Genomic DNA, 18,965 nt, shown 5'->3' on the forward strand with positions numbered 1-18,965 from the left:
CAATAGATAAATGGAGAGGAATCAGGAGTAAGAAAACATTATCAGACTGGGAATTCAAGGGATCCCATAATTTTTGAAAAAAGCGATTTCAATTGCTTAAGGAATCAAGGATAAAGAGTGGTTTGAGAACCTGAAAGACTGGAGGAATGATGATCTTGTTGGGTATAGGTACATTTGAGAGTGAACTGGGTAGAGGCAATTTTGTCTTAATCGCTCTTTTTCCACCAAAAATAAAATTTGTGTATTTAGGAGAGGAGAGTTGTATATTTGTTGCCACTGACCTAGAGAACTCCTGCAGCTATGGTAATCAGGATGATATATGTTGATGATATGGAATGGGATAAGGGGCAAGGTGGGAATTTTTCACGTAACTGCTTTGTATGCTTGGTCCTACTTGGGTTATTAACATTCTTGGGGGATCCATCAAAGGAGAGTCACAGTGGAGACCAATGATTAAAGGGGCCAGAGTTAGGGAGTATTGAGGAGAGTGGAATAATTATGTTGGAGGCAAGTTCTCAGCTGGCTATTGGGGAATGTGCAATCTGTAACCTACCTTTTTACTCACTGATTGTTTGATCATATATACCCATTGGAGTTAAACCCGAAGCCCATATTGAAATCATTCCAAGGACTTCCAGGGAATGGTAGTTCGAACTTTGGAGATCTTGGGATTTAGGACAACTATAGTAGGTAGAACCCTGGCCCTGGAGTGAGGAATTCTAGGTTAAAATTGTGCATTAGATTCTTAGAGTGAGGAATTTCTGTAGTAAAATCACATCTCCAATTCTAAGCTGCATTACCCTGGGCAAATAATTTAATCTTCTCTCATCCTTAATTTTCTCCTCTGTTACATGTTTATAATGATGAATTCTACTATAGAAGGTTACTGTGAGAAGTCAGTGAGCTAATGCATTTAAAGTCCTTTGAGATCCTTGAAGCAATATATAGATATCAGGTGTTATTATTATCTTTTCCCCTACAATTCTAAGCTTAGAAGAATTAAAAAAAAAACCCTCCTATAAGTAGCCTAGTGTCCTTTATATTTTCAGATACATACTAGAGAGAAAACAGCATTTAATGTGTATTTCTTGTCTTTGGCAGCCTTGTGTTTTGGCTTTTTGAAAGCTATGGCATGGTGATCTATACCTTCATTATATGCTGCAAAGTGGCTAGAGCTATTTTGTCATGCTATTGATGATAAGTTATACAAATTCTGTGTGAATTGCAGCTCTTCTATATAATGAGAAAAACAACTTAAAAACTTTCCAGAAAATAAAATCAAATTTATCTCACATTTATCTAGCTAAGCATTTTCTTTTCTAGGTTCAGCTCACCAAATAAAAATAAACACTAAAAGGATGAAATCCTAGTCAACTTGAAAGGCATGGGCCTTCTTTTACAAGGTTTACTTTGTTTGAGATTTATAACTGTGTGCCCATTACATGGCCTTTGGGTTCATTTACAAAATTAAAAACATAATTTCTCCAAACAATATGCCATTATGTTTAACTTCTTACTGTAGTCTTCACAGTGATTTTGATATACTCAGGCTAAGGTTGTTTCAGAAGCAATTACTGTGGGAGATAGAGAGTATTAACAAAATTATTCACACAGATCTCAATTTTTGCTCTATGCTTAGTTGTTTTTATTTATTTATTTCTCTTTATGTAATTAACTATACCAGGGGGAAAATAACAATCAATGTGGAGGCTAAAAAAATTCCCTTTTCCCCACAAGGTGGTGCTGTGGTTCTTTTACTGTTCCCCAAACCTCCATATAGCTATTTCACACTTCCCCCTCCTCCCCTCAACCTTTTTCAGGTGATCCTCGAGCAGATTCTAGTATTAAATGAGAAATCATTTCAAAGGAAACTGGATACTTTCCGTTTTGAAGTAAGTTGCAAGCAATTCAAAAGTCTCTGTTTAGATTGCCTGAAATGAGTTTTTTCCTTGGGTTGTTTAAGAAAGAGTTTTTACCCTATACAGGATTTGGTATAGTCATTTCCAGTGAACATTTTAAATGCAAAGCAAAGTTTTACAGTTTACTTTAAAACTGCTTCATGAAAATAACATACACACAAGACTGTAATTTTAAAATGGAAATAAAAAATCACATTAGGGAATCAATCTGTCTTAAAATTCTAATATGGATTAAAAGTATGATCCATTATCTTCAGTATCTTTAGTCTTCTCTCTGTAAATTGACTTGCAAAATAAAGAATTTTAATCTAATATCAGTGTATATTATATACAATCAATGCCCAAGTAGATACTGTTTAATTTATTTAAAGGGTGATCTTTTTTACTTTTTTATGAGTCAACTACTTCATGCTTCAGACCATTAAAGCAATTCTTTTGTGATTTTTGTTTGCACATTTGTCCATAAGCACTGTATCTAATTTTCTCTCACCTTTTAATGCTTCAAAATAGATTCATAGAACTATAATATGTTAGTATGGGAAAGTTAAACATGTTTGGGAAATATTTCTCTTGGCTTTGAACACCATAGCTGGGAAAGCAATGACAGTTCTGTATTTTCTCTCAAAAGGCTTCTTTTTGTTGCTCTAAGAGAAAAAATGTTGGGATGAATAGATGAGTTCTGATGCATTTAACAGTGTTTTGAAAAATTTTATGATGCAATTCTAAAGTTGTTCTAAGTTTTCTCAGGAGGAGCCTGAACAAAATTTGCTCCATGCTCAGGAAGAAGAGAAGAAAGGGGTTTGTTGGCAGGCCTTTTAGAAGTACAGAGTTCAATTGCATATATTTTCAGTCCCTTTTGGAATGTTGGTTGGCTTTGTTGAACTGTTTTTTTCCTTCTAAAAGGAAGGAAATTATTTGTTCTAAGAAGATTCTCTGGGTAAGAGAGGGAGAAGAAATAATAATGATGGAAAAACTAATAATTCTTTAAAGAATAAGAATGATGAATACCTAAAGAAGGCGAGAAGAGAGGAATAAGTGAAAGGAGAAAACAGAAGGAAAAAGAGCTAAAGAGAGTAAAGGTAGAATAGGAAAGATGAATGGGAGGAATAGAGAAAAAAGGAGAGGCAAGGAAAAGAGAAGCAGATAAATGAGAGCAAGGGTAAGAGAACAAGAGAGTGGCTAGAAGGTTAGATGAGCCCAAGAAGAGAGGTAGCTTAGAAAAAACAAAAACAAAACAAAACAAAAAAAGAAATGAGAAAGAAGAGAACTTTTCCTTTTTTTTTTTCCCAATGAAGATTTGAGTAGGAACCTGTTTCTCTACGACTCTTGAAATAGCTGGCTGCACTGCTAAGACCTGATACCTTATGGATGCCTTCATAGAAGCTGCTAGTGCTTTAATTCCCTGTTCGTCCCTGTTCTTATTGCAGGGCAGTACTATGGCAGATCACCCTAGGTCTGAGATGGAGTGGAGAGGGGCGATAGGAGAAGGAAATAAATAGAACTCAGGGAGAATAGATATAGAAATGCATATGCAGGAACCTGCCATCTAACATTTACAGTTCTAGCCTTTGCACTTTCAGACCCCTTTCCACATGCTTCCCTTCGCATCTTGTCAAAAGTCCCCAGAGACTGGCTGCCACTGCACCCCTGCCGGGTATGTGTTCTGGCAGGGTCTTCATAGATGCGAACTACACCATCATTTGGCTGGCTCGGACTTTAGCTCCTTGCTCCTCTCGCTGGCAATCTCTCAGGTTTCCAGACCCAAGAGTACCGGTTGCCTAGGACCAAGCTCTGTAAGATTGGGGTCAAGGGCTTATCAAACAAACACAGAAGGCAGGGGGTACCGATAGCCCAAGGGGGCTCTACTGAGCACTGGTGAAGTAGGAGAGGCAGGTGGGGGGGCTGATAGTTTCTGTGTGTGGTTCCCTAAGGGTATCTTCCAGACAGTGTGAAAGGATCTCAACACATAGTTTGAGCACAAGAATATTGATTTCTGATGTTTATATATTCTGCTTACCTGTGTTGAAAATGGGTAATGGTGGTCATTGCAAATAAGATCTGTTGATAGGTGCCTTTGGAGCACGTGCAGAGGCATTTTCCACATTTGTTATGCATTAATAAACAAATACATCTTTGTGTTACTTGTTTGGGGATTCATTTAAAAACTTTATAGTAAGTACACAGGAGTCTGCTTTTTGAATGAGTGAAAAATTAAGGAAATCAAGAGAATCAGTATACTAGACCTGAATTTATTTTATTAACTTCCTTAAAGAGTTAGAAACTCTCAGTGATTACTCAATAAATATTAATTGATAAGAAAGCTAATTTTCCTGAAAGAGATTTGGGTGTTTATTTTTTCTTTTATTGTTATGAGATAACTGAATTGAAGGTTCTTTGTTATGAAGAACAAAGAAAAATCCAAATTACTTTGTAAGGAAGCTTCTTTAAACTCACTTGGTAAATACTGTTTGCTAAGGATAAACTCTTATACTGAACTCCCACTGAATTCTTCTTTGAAAGGGCAATTTGTCATCACTGTGGTGACACTGGACAATGAAGTCTGGCCCTGGGATATGGATGCTGTTGGAGTTGTTGGGGGAGGGAGAAAAGATCAACTCTCTTGGGACTCCATTATAATCCCCAGTGATTGGGCTCCTGGTTTAGCAGTGAGTGGAGTCACAAAGAACCATGGAGAACCTGAGACTTGGAAAGGAGCTTAAAGGCTATCTAAACAAGAATTGTAGGAACATTACTCAATAAATATCTCCCATGGTGTGTGTGTGTGTGTGTGTGTGTGTGTGTGTGTGTGTGTGTGTGTGTGTGTGTGTGTGTGTGTGTATGTATGAATATGTGTGTGTGTGTGTGTACACATTTGTCTATGTAAATCTATGTTCATCACTTCATTTTTAGAAGCTTCTTCAGGACACCTATACTGGGCAAATTAAACACATAAAAATTATATACTTTGTAAGTCAGACAATTGGAGATGAAGACCTGCTTTTAATTTTTTTTTTAACTTTCTATTGCCGTCACACTCATTCTGACAGAGATCAGAGGTGGAAAAATATGTGATATAGAATAGAGTCATTAGTAAATCCATCTCGTTTTTTGTTTCATTTGACAGCAACACATTAAATTAATTCCTGTCCAAAAGAATCACAGTAAAGTAGCTGTCAATGTTAATCCCCAGCTCATTGTTACCACTGAGCTCAGGATTGACTTTAATAGGTCACATTGACATTTGTTCCTTCAGAAGCAGATCAGTGACTTTATCCAGACCCAAATCTATTCTTATCCAAAATATCTTCAATAAAGTTACCTGAAGGTATTTTTTCTATTTAGATTTTGCATTCTCTAGAATGAGAGTTTAGGCTCAATATTGGGAATCAAGGTTTTATTGTGGAGCAGCTTATTTTCTTCCTTTAGTTCAATCAAAACACTTCTTACAATAAGAAAAAAAGAATGCTCAATGGGAAATGACTTAAAAAAATGCTGCCATAAGATAATGTTGCTATTGTTCTTGTCTTTATTTAAATTATCTCCTATTATCTATTCTTTTTGTTTTTGTGCTTGCTTATACCTCTCAGTAGAATTCCACTCTAGTACATTTTGATTTAGGATGGAAAAATAGAGAAAGTAAAAGGAAGAGCTTAAATGTATAATGAAGGATAATAATGAAAAAGAACAGGGCAAGGATAAAATGGATAGGAGAAATATGAGAACAAAAGCCCTGGTACAAAGAATAGGAGTACTTAAATGAAGATTCATAGTGAAGAATGAACAATTGGGTTAGAGTAGGAAAGAGATAATTAAGAAAGAAAACAGAAACCAAAGGGGGAGGGAACATTAAAATGAAAGAAAAGCTCCAAATATTTATCTTTAAACACTAAGCATTTCCTGCTTAAACCAACATTTAGAAATTGATATTAGAGGAAGATTTATTTGAAATTTTCTCTGCATGTCTCTGGTTCTCTGTCTCTCTTTCCTCCCCTCCCCCATCCACTCCTCACTGACAGTCACATTTTAGTCTGTAGATGAGCTGCCAAAGTGAAGTAGAGGATTGATATAATCATCTGAATAATTTAAGTCCCCCAATCTGCTTTTCCTCCTTTGAATTAATGATTCCATTGTGTTTTGGCTCTGTGAACCTCTATGTAGCCAGAAAGTTGGAAGTGGTTCCAGTTAGTTAAACAAGTCTCTATTAGAATGAAAACGTTAGATCTGGAAGAAAGTTTAGAGATCACAGTCCAACCCTCTTAAAAAATTATAAATTGCACTTATTTTACAGCAGAAGAAACTGAAGCCTAGACAGGTTAAGTGTTCTAGTTAGGAGCAGAACTAGCATTAGAAGATAGATCTTTTGACTCTTCTGTTCAGTGCCCTGTCATCTAAACCCCATTGCCTCCCCTGAGTATTGTGTATAAAAAGTCAATATATGTATGCTTCAATTCATGCAGGAGATTTGCTCCCAATTATATTTTGTTCATATTGAACATTATGGTTTGTAGTCTTAGGTGAACACTTATGAAATGGAAACTATTCCATAATTTATCATGAATTAGAATTCAGATATTGGATTTATGTAATGCAAAGTCCACATGCATCCCTACCCCTTTTTTTCAAGATTCCATCCTGTCTTATTTCCTCACTTATCACAGTGGTTTTTTCTTTCACTTGACTCCTTTTTGTCACCCTGAATCATCTTCAGGCATGACCATTTTTTGAAGTTCCCTTTTTACAGTTCCTGAAGAATATGGTCTCACCTAGCTAGATATTAAAGGATATTTCATTTCTTTTAATGATTGAAAAACAAGATTTATTCAGAGAAAATGACCTAGGATTTTGATGGCCCATAGCATAAAGCTGCAAAGGAACAGGGAGTATAAAGGCATTCAAGGGACTAAAGATAGCTCCTGGGAGTATGGGAAATAAAGGCATGAGCTCATAATATGTCAGTGGCATTTTAGAAACTAGTGGGGGTAGGAGATATGAATGCAATTTAATACTGTAGTCAATGTAATGTGAATAATACAGTGTCCAGCACAGTGATCTGCTAACAGGAGTTCCACAAATATCCACAGAATGTATGAACAAATACAAATGGGAAATAGAAAAGAAATAGTAAGAGGGAGTCAGACAGAGCCACAGGTGTCAGAAGTAGGAGCAACTAGAGATTTTTTTCCTTCTCTTACAGTGAGGCATTTTCTCTGTGGCTTAAGGAAAGAGATTAGGCCAATAAACAATAGTGCTACAAGTTCAGGAACATGTTATATCCTTGTCAAATAACATTTATCAAGCGTCAAGCCACTATGGGCCTTGTAGTCATTATATAAAACAGAAAAGGTCCTAACCATCAAGAAGAAAACACTAATACAAACTTAAATTATATTTGTTTGGTGATGTAGTAAGCTTAGGTTTTTATAATCTTCTCAGGAAATCCCTATTCTGTTTCCATTTTAACAGATTAATTTACTTAGTAGTCAATTAGATAAATGCATACTTAGTTTCTACTGCATGCAAAATTCCATGTTTGATGTTATGAGGAATTCAGAGTCAAATAGAACATAATACCTAACCTCATGTGCTTACAACCTTGTAGGGAAGATAAGATAAGTACACAAATAATTATAGTAAAAGATTTAACAAGAAAATGTAGTAGATAGGTACAAAATAGTTCAAAGGATGGAGTAGATATTTTTGGCAGATATTTAGTAAGTGTTAAATAAATAAAGAGAAGACATTTTGCATGGGCCTTGAAAGATAGGTAGAAATTAGGCTGAGATGGTGTTAGTGAGTCATTAATGAATGGGAGTACATACCAGGAGAGGGAACATGTAAAGGTATAAAAGTGGAAGACTACAGAACATATAGAGATAAAACTTTGTTATTTATGGTGAGCTTTTAAATAAAGGAAGACTATGCCTTAAGTTACCATATGCCAATGACTTCAGGGTCTGCAATGGTAGTTCCTGGATGAATGGGAGAAGAAAAATCATTTGAATAAAATTAAAACATTGAGTAAATGGAAGCAAGAAAGGCAACTTAGACAAGGATGGAGGACTAAGAGTGGACATAAAGTTAAATGAATCATGTGAGCTTGCTATTGAAGATAGTGAAGAGACAATGGTCCAAAACAAACAGTATATTTAAAATAGGTGAATGGCAAGTGAATTAGACAACTGTTCAGACAAGTATTTATCAAAGTCCCACAATACATTATCATGGTGAGACAGTGACCCTGAATTTTCCAAGGCCACGTTAGTAAAGAAGAAGCAATGGTGGATTTTTTTATTTTTACAAAGATGGAAAGACTTTGTTTGAGACCATAGTGATAGATTACATGGCAGGTCTGCTATTTGAGGATTAGCCAACCTGATTCTCATTAAAGGATCAAGAGTAGTGGAGGGGTTTATTAGAAAATTGATCACTGAGTGATAAAATGTTGGGAGGCATAGCAGATCATAAAGGACTTGTCAGTAGCATCTTTGGAGGGATGTCAATGTTGATGAAATAATTAATCTTTTGAAATATGAATGGAATTGGGTAGGACATGAAAGCAAGGTGATGGTCAGGACTCAACCTCTGTGGACAAGAGGAACAGGGAAAAATCATTGAGTAGTGATGCTTCTCTCTCTTTAGAGGCTGGCTTTCTTTTCTTCCATATAGTGTAATTAATTCTCCATACCCTTAGAGCAAATTTCAAGAGGAAGTGATTTGAAAAACTATTAGCCATAGGCATTTCTCATGCTAACTGCATCTATGGAGATGAAGCATTTATTTAAAGAACCTAAAGAATCAACAAAATGCAAATTACTAACAAAGGAAAATAGCATTGACCAAATATAAACATAAGGAAAGGCAAAGATGAAAAAATGTCATAGCAATTATCATACATTTATGAGAAGAAAGCTTTAGGAACAGGTGATAGTAAACTATGCCCTGCTTGCCTATCCCTGCACCCTAGTAATATATGGCAAATACAAACTGTAGGTGACATTATTTATTCTGGTATAGAGTGTAAGCTCCATTAGAGGCTCTTTCACTTTGCTCATTATATCCCCAGCTCCTAGAAGAGTAACTGAAGTACAGAATAGAAGGAAATCAATAAATGCTTTTGGAATTGAAGAAAAAGATATTCTATACCTTCAGAAACACCACTTGGTGCCCCGTGGACCAAATATACTTTTTTAATTCTTTCAGAGGGCAGAGAACTTAATGGCATGTAAAAAAGAAAAGTCATAGGAAGTTTTAAATTAAGAAAACAGTAGATAAGAGTTTCTGAAATTCTTTCCTTTACTGTTTCCATTCCAGTTCCCTTCTTTGTCATTTTTTATAGAAGAATTGGTTACAATTTGTCAGTACTACAATGTGCAGCCCATTGTATACAATGGATTTTGAGATTTAAAAAAATATTCAAATAGTGGTGAGATTTTAAACCATGGCCACCCTCTTGTCTGATTTTCCTTTGGACCAATGGTATTCATGTGTACAATGACTGGCTGGGTTAAAACTGTTGAATAGACAAATAGATCTCTAAAGAGATGTCTTAATACCTCAGACAAAACTGAGTCAGATGCCCCAAAACAGCTTTTTTCTCAACTTAACTTTTATCTTGGAAAGGTAACTTAAGTGGAAATCCCTTGGGCAGGAATTCTATCCTTTTCTATGCTTGGCAAAGCACCAGGCACACTGAAGGCATTTAGCAAATAATGATAATAATTTAAATCAATGGGAGATCTGAGTGTACAGGGAGATAAGAGATTGAGAGAATCTGGCCTACTAATAATTAATAACATCTCAGGAGGAGGTCCCACTGTTTTTGGCCATCAAATCCCCTACTTCAATTTCTTGCTGGAGTGGATTCCACACAAATAAGAATAATCTTTAATTTGATACTTAGTGACTTCAGTATATTTCAGTACGTTGCTAGCTAGGATTATACATTCTTACAAAAACATTCACACCAGTAATCACTCAGATAACATCACTCCCTAGGGCATTTAACTTCCTAAGTACTAGATCTGAAAGGCAGATATATGTTTATACAATCTCATTGTACCTAGCCAAATAAGAATTTTGAATTTTTCTTTTTTTACCACTTTTATTAAAAACAAAAGGAAATAAAATGAAAAATCCCAATTAAATGTATAGTGAAAAAGATGTGGAATTCATAGATTATTTCCACAAAAAATAATAACATCTTATCAGATGTAGGTATAATTAAGTGATAAATTGAAATGCATAGAATAGTAGAAAGAATACAGAAATTAAAATCAGAAAAGCCCAGGATGGAAATACTTTCTTTAGGACTTACTGGGTTACTAAGGGCCTCTCAGAGCTTCAGACTCTTCCCCTTATAAAATGAAGATAATAATATTGCTAGTACCTACATCATGAAGTTACTGTGAGGATCAGATTGGTACTATCTGTAAAGTACTATGTAATTATCAATTGCTATTATAAATTAGTGCTAGGACCATTTAAAAATATCTTAAAACCAAACTTCCAGTGCATGTAATCATAACTTCACAATCTGGAGGTTTATATCTGCCAAGAATTTCTAAGGGATGCTTGGTTTCCAGGAAGAGGCAGAGTTAACACTTGGCCAAATTGTGAAATAGGCAACATTTATCTTTGGTGCTAATGACATCTCCGTTATATACTCTTCTTTCTTTTGCTCCCATCCTTGTCTCTAGAGCTCTGGTACCTGGTGATGGCTGTTGGCTGCGCAAGACCTTCTACTTTCATTGCCTGCCTGTATCTGTTTTCCCTTGAAGTGTTTTCATGTTTTGGATATTTGTTCATTTCCATTGAATGTTACCTTTTCTGAGTCTCCATCCTGTAAGGTCATTTGTGATAAAGAGCTTCCAGAATGTAGTACTCCAAAAGCTTAAGGATATGTAGTTTTATTGTGGTGGAGATAGCTCCATCTCTATCCCCTTTGAGCTTCAACCCTGGTATTGGGAGAGATATTCTTTCAGAGTTGCTGATTAAATTCAGCTTGGTAATAAGACTTTCTGGACTTAATTAGGTTGTCAGAAGAGAAACCTAATTAATAAGGACTAAAAAGTCCATCAATAGCACCCCCCCCCCCAATGGAAGCCTTTCAAACTTAGAAGGAATTGCCAGAGGTTGAAGCAGTGGAGAACTTTAGTATAATATATGAAACAATAGTCTTGGGTAGAGTGTTCCCTTATCCAGTGACTTTCTGAACATAGTTTTGGTTTTTAAAGAAAGGGAAGCTTATAAAGCTAATATTTTAAGTACGATGGTTACCCCTCGATGGACAGTCTTTTAATAACTTCATGTCATAATTTTTTTCATATAGGGTCAGTTATAAATAGTAGAGAGTGAGTGATTTATATTGTGACAAAACTTCTCTCTCCCCCATCATCCCTCGTAATGGAAGAAGAAGCTTGACCTAGAAATGGGCAGAGATTTTCCTAGAACTGAGGCTGGTTGTATCTAGCAAAAGGTTACATTAGCATTGGTCTTCTAGTCAAGAACAAAAATAGCTTCAGTGAAAGAAACCAAAACCCTGAGTGACTTATATGTGCAGAGCTCATATTTCTATGGGCAACAACTTTTGAAATCCTCCTGTTGTTCATTAAAAATTCTTAGCTTTAATAATGAATAATATTTCTTTTGCACTTACTGTAATTATCCTTTTGGTATTGCTTTTCCACATTTGATTTGTAGCTTTATGCAAGAGGAATGACAATTAACAGGCATATAATACTATAGTCTCTGGAGGGGCAGTGCAGAACAATGGCAAGCACATCAACCCTTTAGTCAACACCTGAATTTGGTATCTGGCTCTACCATTCACTAGTTGGATGACCCAAGGGAACTCACTTAACCTCTTGAAGCCCCAGTTTTCTCATTTGGAAAATTAAATGAATAATTACCTCTCTTCCCGTCTCTCTTTCTCTGTCTCTGTTTCTGTCTCTGTCTGTGTCTATGTCTCTCTCTGTCTCCCTGTCTTTCTGTCTCTATCTCTTTTTCTTTCTCTGTCTCTCTCATTTTGAGGAACAAATCAAATAATGCATATGAAGGTGCTTTGTAAACTGTGAAGCACTTTACAAATGTAAAATACATAAGTATATATATTTCATATATGTATATGCATAATGTTTATATTTATATTTACAATGTATATTCTGAAATGGACACATTTTATATATTACACTACATGTAAATTCTGTGGGGTAAAACTCATGATTATTTCCAATATTCTGCATGTCTTCCATATTTACCCTTAAAAGTGAGTGTGAATTCCCTTAAAAGTATACAAAGTTTTCAGTCTTTTTTTTTTATTTCTTGTTCATTCATAACTAATAATATGTGTTTCTATAGTGCATTAACTTTTAGAAAATAATCACAGCAATCCAATGATTACTTTAAGAATTATTTCCAATTTAACATATTAGGAAAATGAAGTTAAAATGTTTCATGACTTCACGAAACTCATACATTCATTTTGCATCAAGGTCAGGATCTGAATCCACATCTTTCTTTTGTTCAGGTCTCTCACTTTTTTATTGTACTACTATACCAATTACTTCTCTTTGTACTGTCCTGTCTTCTAGAACTGGTGCTGAGAGTGTCAATTGTTGCACTTTTCATCTTTGTATCCCTAGCACTTAGGACAGCATCTGACTTACTAGGTACTTCATATACACTTGCCAATTCACATCTGAGCATACTTCATTGTTTCTTCAGCTGGTGAAATAACTCACCTTAGTGGCATCTGGGCAGGTAGGTAGTATAGTCAATACAATGTCAGGCCTGGAATCAAGAAGACCTGAATTCAAATTTGAACTTAGACACTTACTAGCTATGTTTCCCTCAGCAAGGTACTTAACCCTGTTTGTCTCAGTTTCCTCATCAGTACAACGAGTTGGAGAAGGAAATGGCAAACCGCTGCAGTATCTTTGCCAAGAAAATTCCAAATAGATTTACAATGAGTTGGACAAACTGAAAGTGGCCAAACAACAACAACAACAACAACATGTTAATGATGCTATAATCAGCACAGTTCCCTTTTGTTGTTGGGTCACATAATGTTTATGAAATTTTCTTTCTTTCATTGATCAAAATATGTTTTAGACTCAACCTTTCACAGCCATCCCTTCAGGAATTTATCATTATCAATATTGTTCTTTTGAAATAGAGTGGACCCAAGAGATTAGTTTTATTAAGTGAATTTAATAAAATCATTTAATAAATTCAACTTGATGATATTGATGTTCATCTTTCTGTTAAATGAAATTATACTAAGTTAGATGTATGGTTCAGGCAGATGCTTAGATAAAAACATAATCTTGTGGATGCCTAACAGACTTCATTCTCTGAAACATATATGACATTTCTCCTAAGAATATCTCTCAGCTTTAGTAAAAGGTCTGTGCAAAATCCTCTCGAGATCTGGAAACACAAGAGAAGGTTAAACAGCTGGACAAACAAAGTGATGCTTTTACAAAACTACAGCTGGGAATCAAAGTTAGAAACTGAAGAATGCCTATTAGCTTCAAAGGTAGCCAATTAAGTTGCAAACACTACAGATAATACTTTTATTCAGAGCCGTATTATACATCATGCTGTCTGAAAACTGAAAGAGGTCATGTTGTCATTGTCCCATAATCCAAATTGAAAGAATCATAAATGTAACAATTATTTCTCCTCTCTTATATTTTATACACTTTCTTTTTCTCTGCAGGATCCTTATTTTCTCCCATCACTCCCCTTAGGTCATTGCAACAATCAAGCTATTATGTTGTGAATTATATTTAAGATTAAATTCTCTGTGTGTACTGTGGGAGAAGAATAATCCCTATACCTTTACACAGTTGTAAACTATCTTCATGTTGTATACTTCTTTAAGGAATTCCAATATTGTAAAGATTTCTGATATCAATATTCCTTTCAGTAATGCGGATCACTCAAAAAGCACTCATGCCTACTCAACATAAGTAAATTTGTCTATTTCCTCTCAAAAATTTGCAACAGGGACTTCACCCAATACTTTGGTGTCCTTCATATTGTTTTTAAAAATTTTAAAGAAAATTTTAATTTCTAGTTTCTAATTTTCTCCCTATCTACCCTCTCCCACTTATTCAGAATGCAAGAAATAGAATATCCATTATACATAAAGAACCATGCAAAACTTATTTCTATATTAACCATTTTTACGCTCTATTCACATTCATATAGATATCAATAGACTATGCTCCCTATCCTTTGTATTATCTCTGTAGTCTTTCTCCTTGGGCAGGTAGGTGACAGTGCATGGCCTGGGGTTAGGAAGACTCTTCCTGAGTTCAAATCGGTTCTCAGATACTTACTAGCTATGTGATCTTAGACAAGTCACTAAATTGTTTGTCTCTGTTTTCTCATCTGTAAAATGATCTGTATAAGGAAATGGTAAGCTACTTTAGTACTTTTGCCAAGAAAACCCCAAATGGTGTCACGAAGAGTCAGACATGATTGAAAAAATAGTAGAACAACAAGTGATGATGATGATGATGATGATGGGAGAGACTGTGGAGCAAATGAATTGCAAAAGAGTAGAACAATAATTCTCTGGGTGTCTAGGGGAGTGTAGGATTTGGGAGTCCAAAAGTCATAGTTCATGTCATGTTTTGCATTCAGGTTAGCATCTGACCCCCTAATAAGTGAAGACTTTTGAGACCTAGCTCAGTGCTAGCTAAGGTGAAGATTAATCTGGCAGTTGTGCTTCATCTGAAAATTAACTTGGTGAGAATAATGCATATAGAGACTTTACTAAAAATGAATCTATTCTCCCTAGGGACTGAGGTAGAGGGAGAGTTTTCCCAGAGGTGTTGGAGCAGGGAATGTTGAACCCCACCACTATATCTTTGAAACAAAATATTCCTTTGTAAAAGCTAATTCATATAAAGTGGTTAAATGGAACTGGACTGCTAATCACTTGTTGGTCAAACATTGGGAGAACTTGAACTGATAGTATTAGTTAAGAGATATCCCATCCTCTGAGGATACCTCTTGAATCTTGTGGGAGTGATTCAGCCAGTCTAACTCTGGAGCAATGATTCCAAAGTAATCTGATACCTACAGATAATCATATGATTTAATGACAGAAGATAATAAATACAACTAATAAAGATAAAAAATATATGCCAATAATACTTTTATTTGTATAAAGAAAAATCCCAAAACCCAACTAGAAACCAGTTTATGTTTGGAAAATTAATGAGAAGAGATTTAAACCAAGAGAGTCCCATTTAATGAATTTTAATGCAACTTTCTTTAATGGGAAAAAACATTCTAGTCTTATCTCTTGGAACTTAAAAAAAGTCTGTGAGTTGAATGAATTTTCACTGTATAGAATATAGTAATTTATTCATCTCTACCTTAATTTGCTTTCTTTCCTGAGGACAATGAAATGCTTATACCATAAAAATGAAAGAAAAAAGTATTTTTGGCTGCAAGAACTTTGCCATGGTATCATTAAAAAGGAACAAATATGTTGTTAAACCTCAAACTTCGTTGTATCTTGCAACAAATGTCAAGTAGCTAGAGGATTCTGGTAATTCTTATCTTTCTGCATTTGAGAAATTCCTATTGAATGTTTTGAAAAGAAGAATGTAGAATGTAATGGAAGATAACACCATATAAATAGGTCTACAGTTTAATTTCATGAATAAAAGTAGATATTGCAGGTGTGGAAGAGAGGGGAAGAATTGGAATGGTTATCTTTTTCTTCTACCCATACTTTTAGGTTGATTTTAAGCCCCTTTACTTAAAATGGAGTGGACAAGGAAATGTATTTCGAAATAGAAAAGGAGGCAAGGCAGGAAAAGCTATGTAGGGGCAGGAGGGCTTTCACTCACTCTAAAGAAATGGATTGAAATGAAATCTCTATATTCCCAATCTCAAGTCCTGGTGATATACTGAGTAGCAATTATATTAGCATATGGTTGCATTATAAAAAAATCCCAATGAATAGACCATAAAAGGAAGCATGATATAATGGAGAGTGCCATCTTGATATCGATAGCTAATAAATTGGTCAACAAATATTTATTATGAACCAGGAGTCATGTTAAACATTGGAGGTACAAAGGAAAGTAGCTCACATTATAATGGAAGAGACAACAGGTACACACACATATGTGTGTATAATTGGCATTTACTATATATATATATATATATATATATATATATATATACATATATAGATAGATAGATAGATCGATACAAAGCAGAAATCAAATAACCTTGAATGAAAAGGTAGCAGTAGATGGGGGCGGAGGGTAGACCAGGAAAGTCTTCCTATATAAAACAGTGCTTGGCTTCACTTATCATTTCTCAGCTGATTCCATTTAGGTCTTGGCGCAACTTGCGTCATGGCCTCGGTTCGCTTCTTGCTTCGGCAATTAGAGAGCGTCGGGGGGCCTAGAGTCTTGTTAGTCTCAACTTCCTGTCCGTGGCGAAGCCTCAGGCTGTGGACTGTCTCTTCTTCACCGCTTCTCCCTTCTCTCCCTTCCTCCTCCCCACAGAGACCCAGCTGTCAGAGCCTCTGCCTGAGAGCTTCTTGAAACTCTGCTAGTATATCACTAGCTACAGAATGTTCCCTTTTGACATCTTTGTCCTATCTGCATAACTTCTATAGGCTTTCACTGTGGGAATCAGAGTTCTTCATATCTAGAGAAACACTTGGATCACAGTCTTTCATGGCATCCAGAGAACCAGATGTGCCTGCCATTGAGCACAGTGCAGGTGGGCTTCTAGGCAAGATGTCCCTACCAAATGGAATGCATCCTCGGGCATTCAGTTATGATGATGTCCTGGAGGATCCAACACCGATGACTCTGCCTTCATCAGACATCTGCAGTAAGGTTCTATGGAAAAAGCCGGTCATCCCAGATTGGAAGTACCAACAGCTTTCCAAGGTTGAGGATGGAGAAACTAGTTTGTCCTCTCCTTCCATAACCCCCTCAGCTTCCAGTGACAAAATGAACAAGGTCCCAGTGGTGAAGGCCAAAGCTACGCATGTCATCATGAATTCTCTAATTACAAAACAGACACAAGAGAGCATCCAACGCTTTGAACAGCAAGCAGGGCTGAGAGACGCAGGATATACTCCACATAAAGGCCTCACAGAAGAAGCCAAGTACCATCGTGTGGCGGAGGCTGTCCATAAATTGAAGTTGCAACATGGAGAAATAACAAAAGATGATAGATTGACTGTTTCAGCCCAGTCCACTCCAAGTAGCACACCCCATTCTTCTCCCAGGCAAAAGCCCAGAGGTTGGTTTGCTCATGGATCTTCTAATTCTTCACAGGGCCTAGACATCAGCAGTATGGACTCTGGAAATGGAGATAGAGACAAACCCTCATCTGAAAAATGGAGCCTTTTTGGACCAAGAACCCTTCAGAAATCTGATTCAGGTTTCAGTATCCAGTCCTACAGAGGTACACAGAAATCATCACCAGTGGAGCTCATTCGGGCTCAGGCTACTAGAATTGCAGAAGACACAGCAGCCTTCAAGCCACCTAAGATGGACCTTCCAGGAATGGAAGGAAAGAAACCAACTCCATGGGTCCATAACCTCAAACCAAGAGACATGAATGTTTTGACTCCCACAGGGTTCTAAAGCTCCCTTTTCATTTGCTTTTCCTGCTGACCCACAGTTATGTAGAGAGGGTATTATAGACAGACTTTTCCTTCTTCCTATCCACCTTGTACTTGACCTAGGAAAGCTGTCATCCATTTATAATTCTGCTGATGAAGATAGTATTCCTGGGGAGGTAGTGATTGTTTCTTTAAATATTTGTAGCAAAACTTGATTCTTCTAATACTAGAAGACCTATTTTGTAATGACTCAAAGTTGATCTGAATAACTTCTCACAACAGTCAACCACATCCAACTACCAATCTATAGAACTAGATTTCAAGGGATAAGGGGAATAATTAAAATCTGGTAGATTTTGTTCTACATATTTATCCAAGATAAAAAAAAAACAGTGCTTGATCTAGTTTTTGAAGAATATTAGGTATTTCAAGGGGCACAGATATGGAGTGAGAGCATTCCAGAAGCAATCATTGAAAATGCATAGTTAGGAGATGGAGTAATGTATATGAAGGACAGCTGATCCATAGGCATATGGAGAGAGTAATGTCTAAGAAAACTAAAAAAGTAGGTTGGGACTAGGTTGTACACAGCTTTAAATGCTGAACATAGGAGTTTATATTTGATCCAGGGGTAAAACAGAGCCATTGGAGTTTATTGTGTATTGGAATGACAGAGTCATGTCTATGCTTTAGGAAAATCAAATACTATGATAGGTTTTGGAGAATGGAATGTAGTGAGGAAAGGCTTAATGCAGAGAAATCAAATAAGATACTATTATAATAAAACACTAGCTGTGTGATTTTTGACAAGTCACTTGACCTGTTTGCCTCACTTTCCTCATCTGTAAAATAAAGGTATAAATAGCACCAACCTCCCAGGGTTGTGAATATAAAAAGAGAATATTTTTAGTGTTTATTGCATTGTCTGGGACATAGTGGTTGCTATATAAATAGTATCATTATTAGTAGTAATAATATTACTATTATTACTCTAAATGAGAGGTAATGAAGGCCTGAACTTGAATGTGTGATAAAAGTGTGAGTAGATAGAAGAGGACATATTAGTTATGCTTTGATAAAATTTAGGAAATGATTGGAAAGTCTGAGTTTATTTTGGGTTTTTACGGTGCTCAGGGAGGAGTAATATCTTTGGTATGGAGGGCTTGTCGTGCCCTCCTAGGGCAGCTCTCCAGCCTCTGACCCTCACCTGACACCCAGCTCTCACTTGTGGCTCCTACTAGCTACTAGCATGCGGCAGTGGCCACACCCGGGGCAATGGCTTCGACAGGCCGGCTAAACCTTGTGAGGGTAGCCATCGGGTCGTCGTGGATTCCTGGTGAACCAGGGCTTTGCTCACCCAGCGTGTGAAGACTGCTTTGGCGGAGCAGGCGGAAGAAACCAACAAGAAGGTTCAACAGCTGAGATGGCGA

General features: G+C 36.3%; 1 protein-coding gene across 1 annotated transcript; it reads left to right on the forward strand.

The window, feature by feature from the left end:
- The first annotated feature begins 16,545 nt into the window (after positions 1-16,545).
- Positions 16,546-17,572, forward strand: LOC100020007 (putative monooxygenase p33MONOX). The gene has a single exon (XM_056814847.1). The coding sequence runs from the start codon at positions 16,634-16,636 to the stop codon at positions 17,555-17,557; it is 924 nt and encodes a 307-aa protein (XP_056670825.1). The 5' UTR covers positions 16,546-16,633; the 3' UTR covers positions 17,558-17,572.
- Positions 17,573-18,965: the final 1,393 nt, after the last annotated feature.

This window comes from Monodelphis domestica, chromosome 2 (assembly GCF_027887165.1).
Source record: "Monodelphis domestica isolate mMonDom1 chromosome 2, mMonDom1.pri, whole genome shotgun sequence".
Taxonomy (NCBI): domain Eukaryota; kingdom Metazoa; phylum Chordata; class Mammalia; order Didelphimorphia; family Didelphidae; genus Monodelphis; species Monodelphis domestica.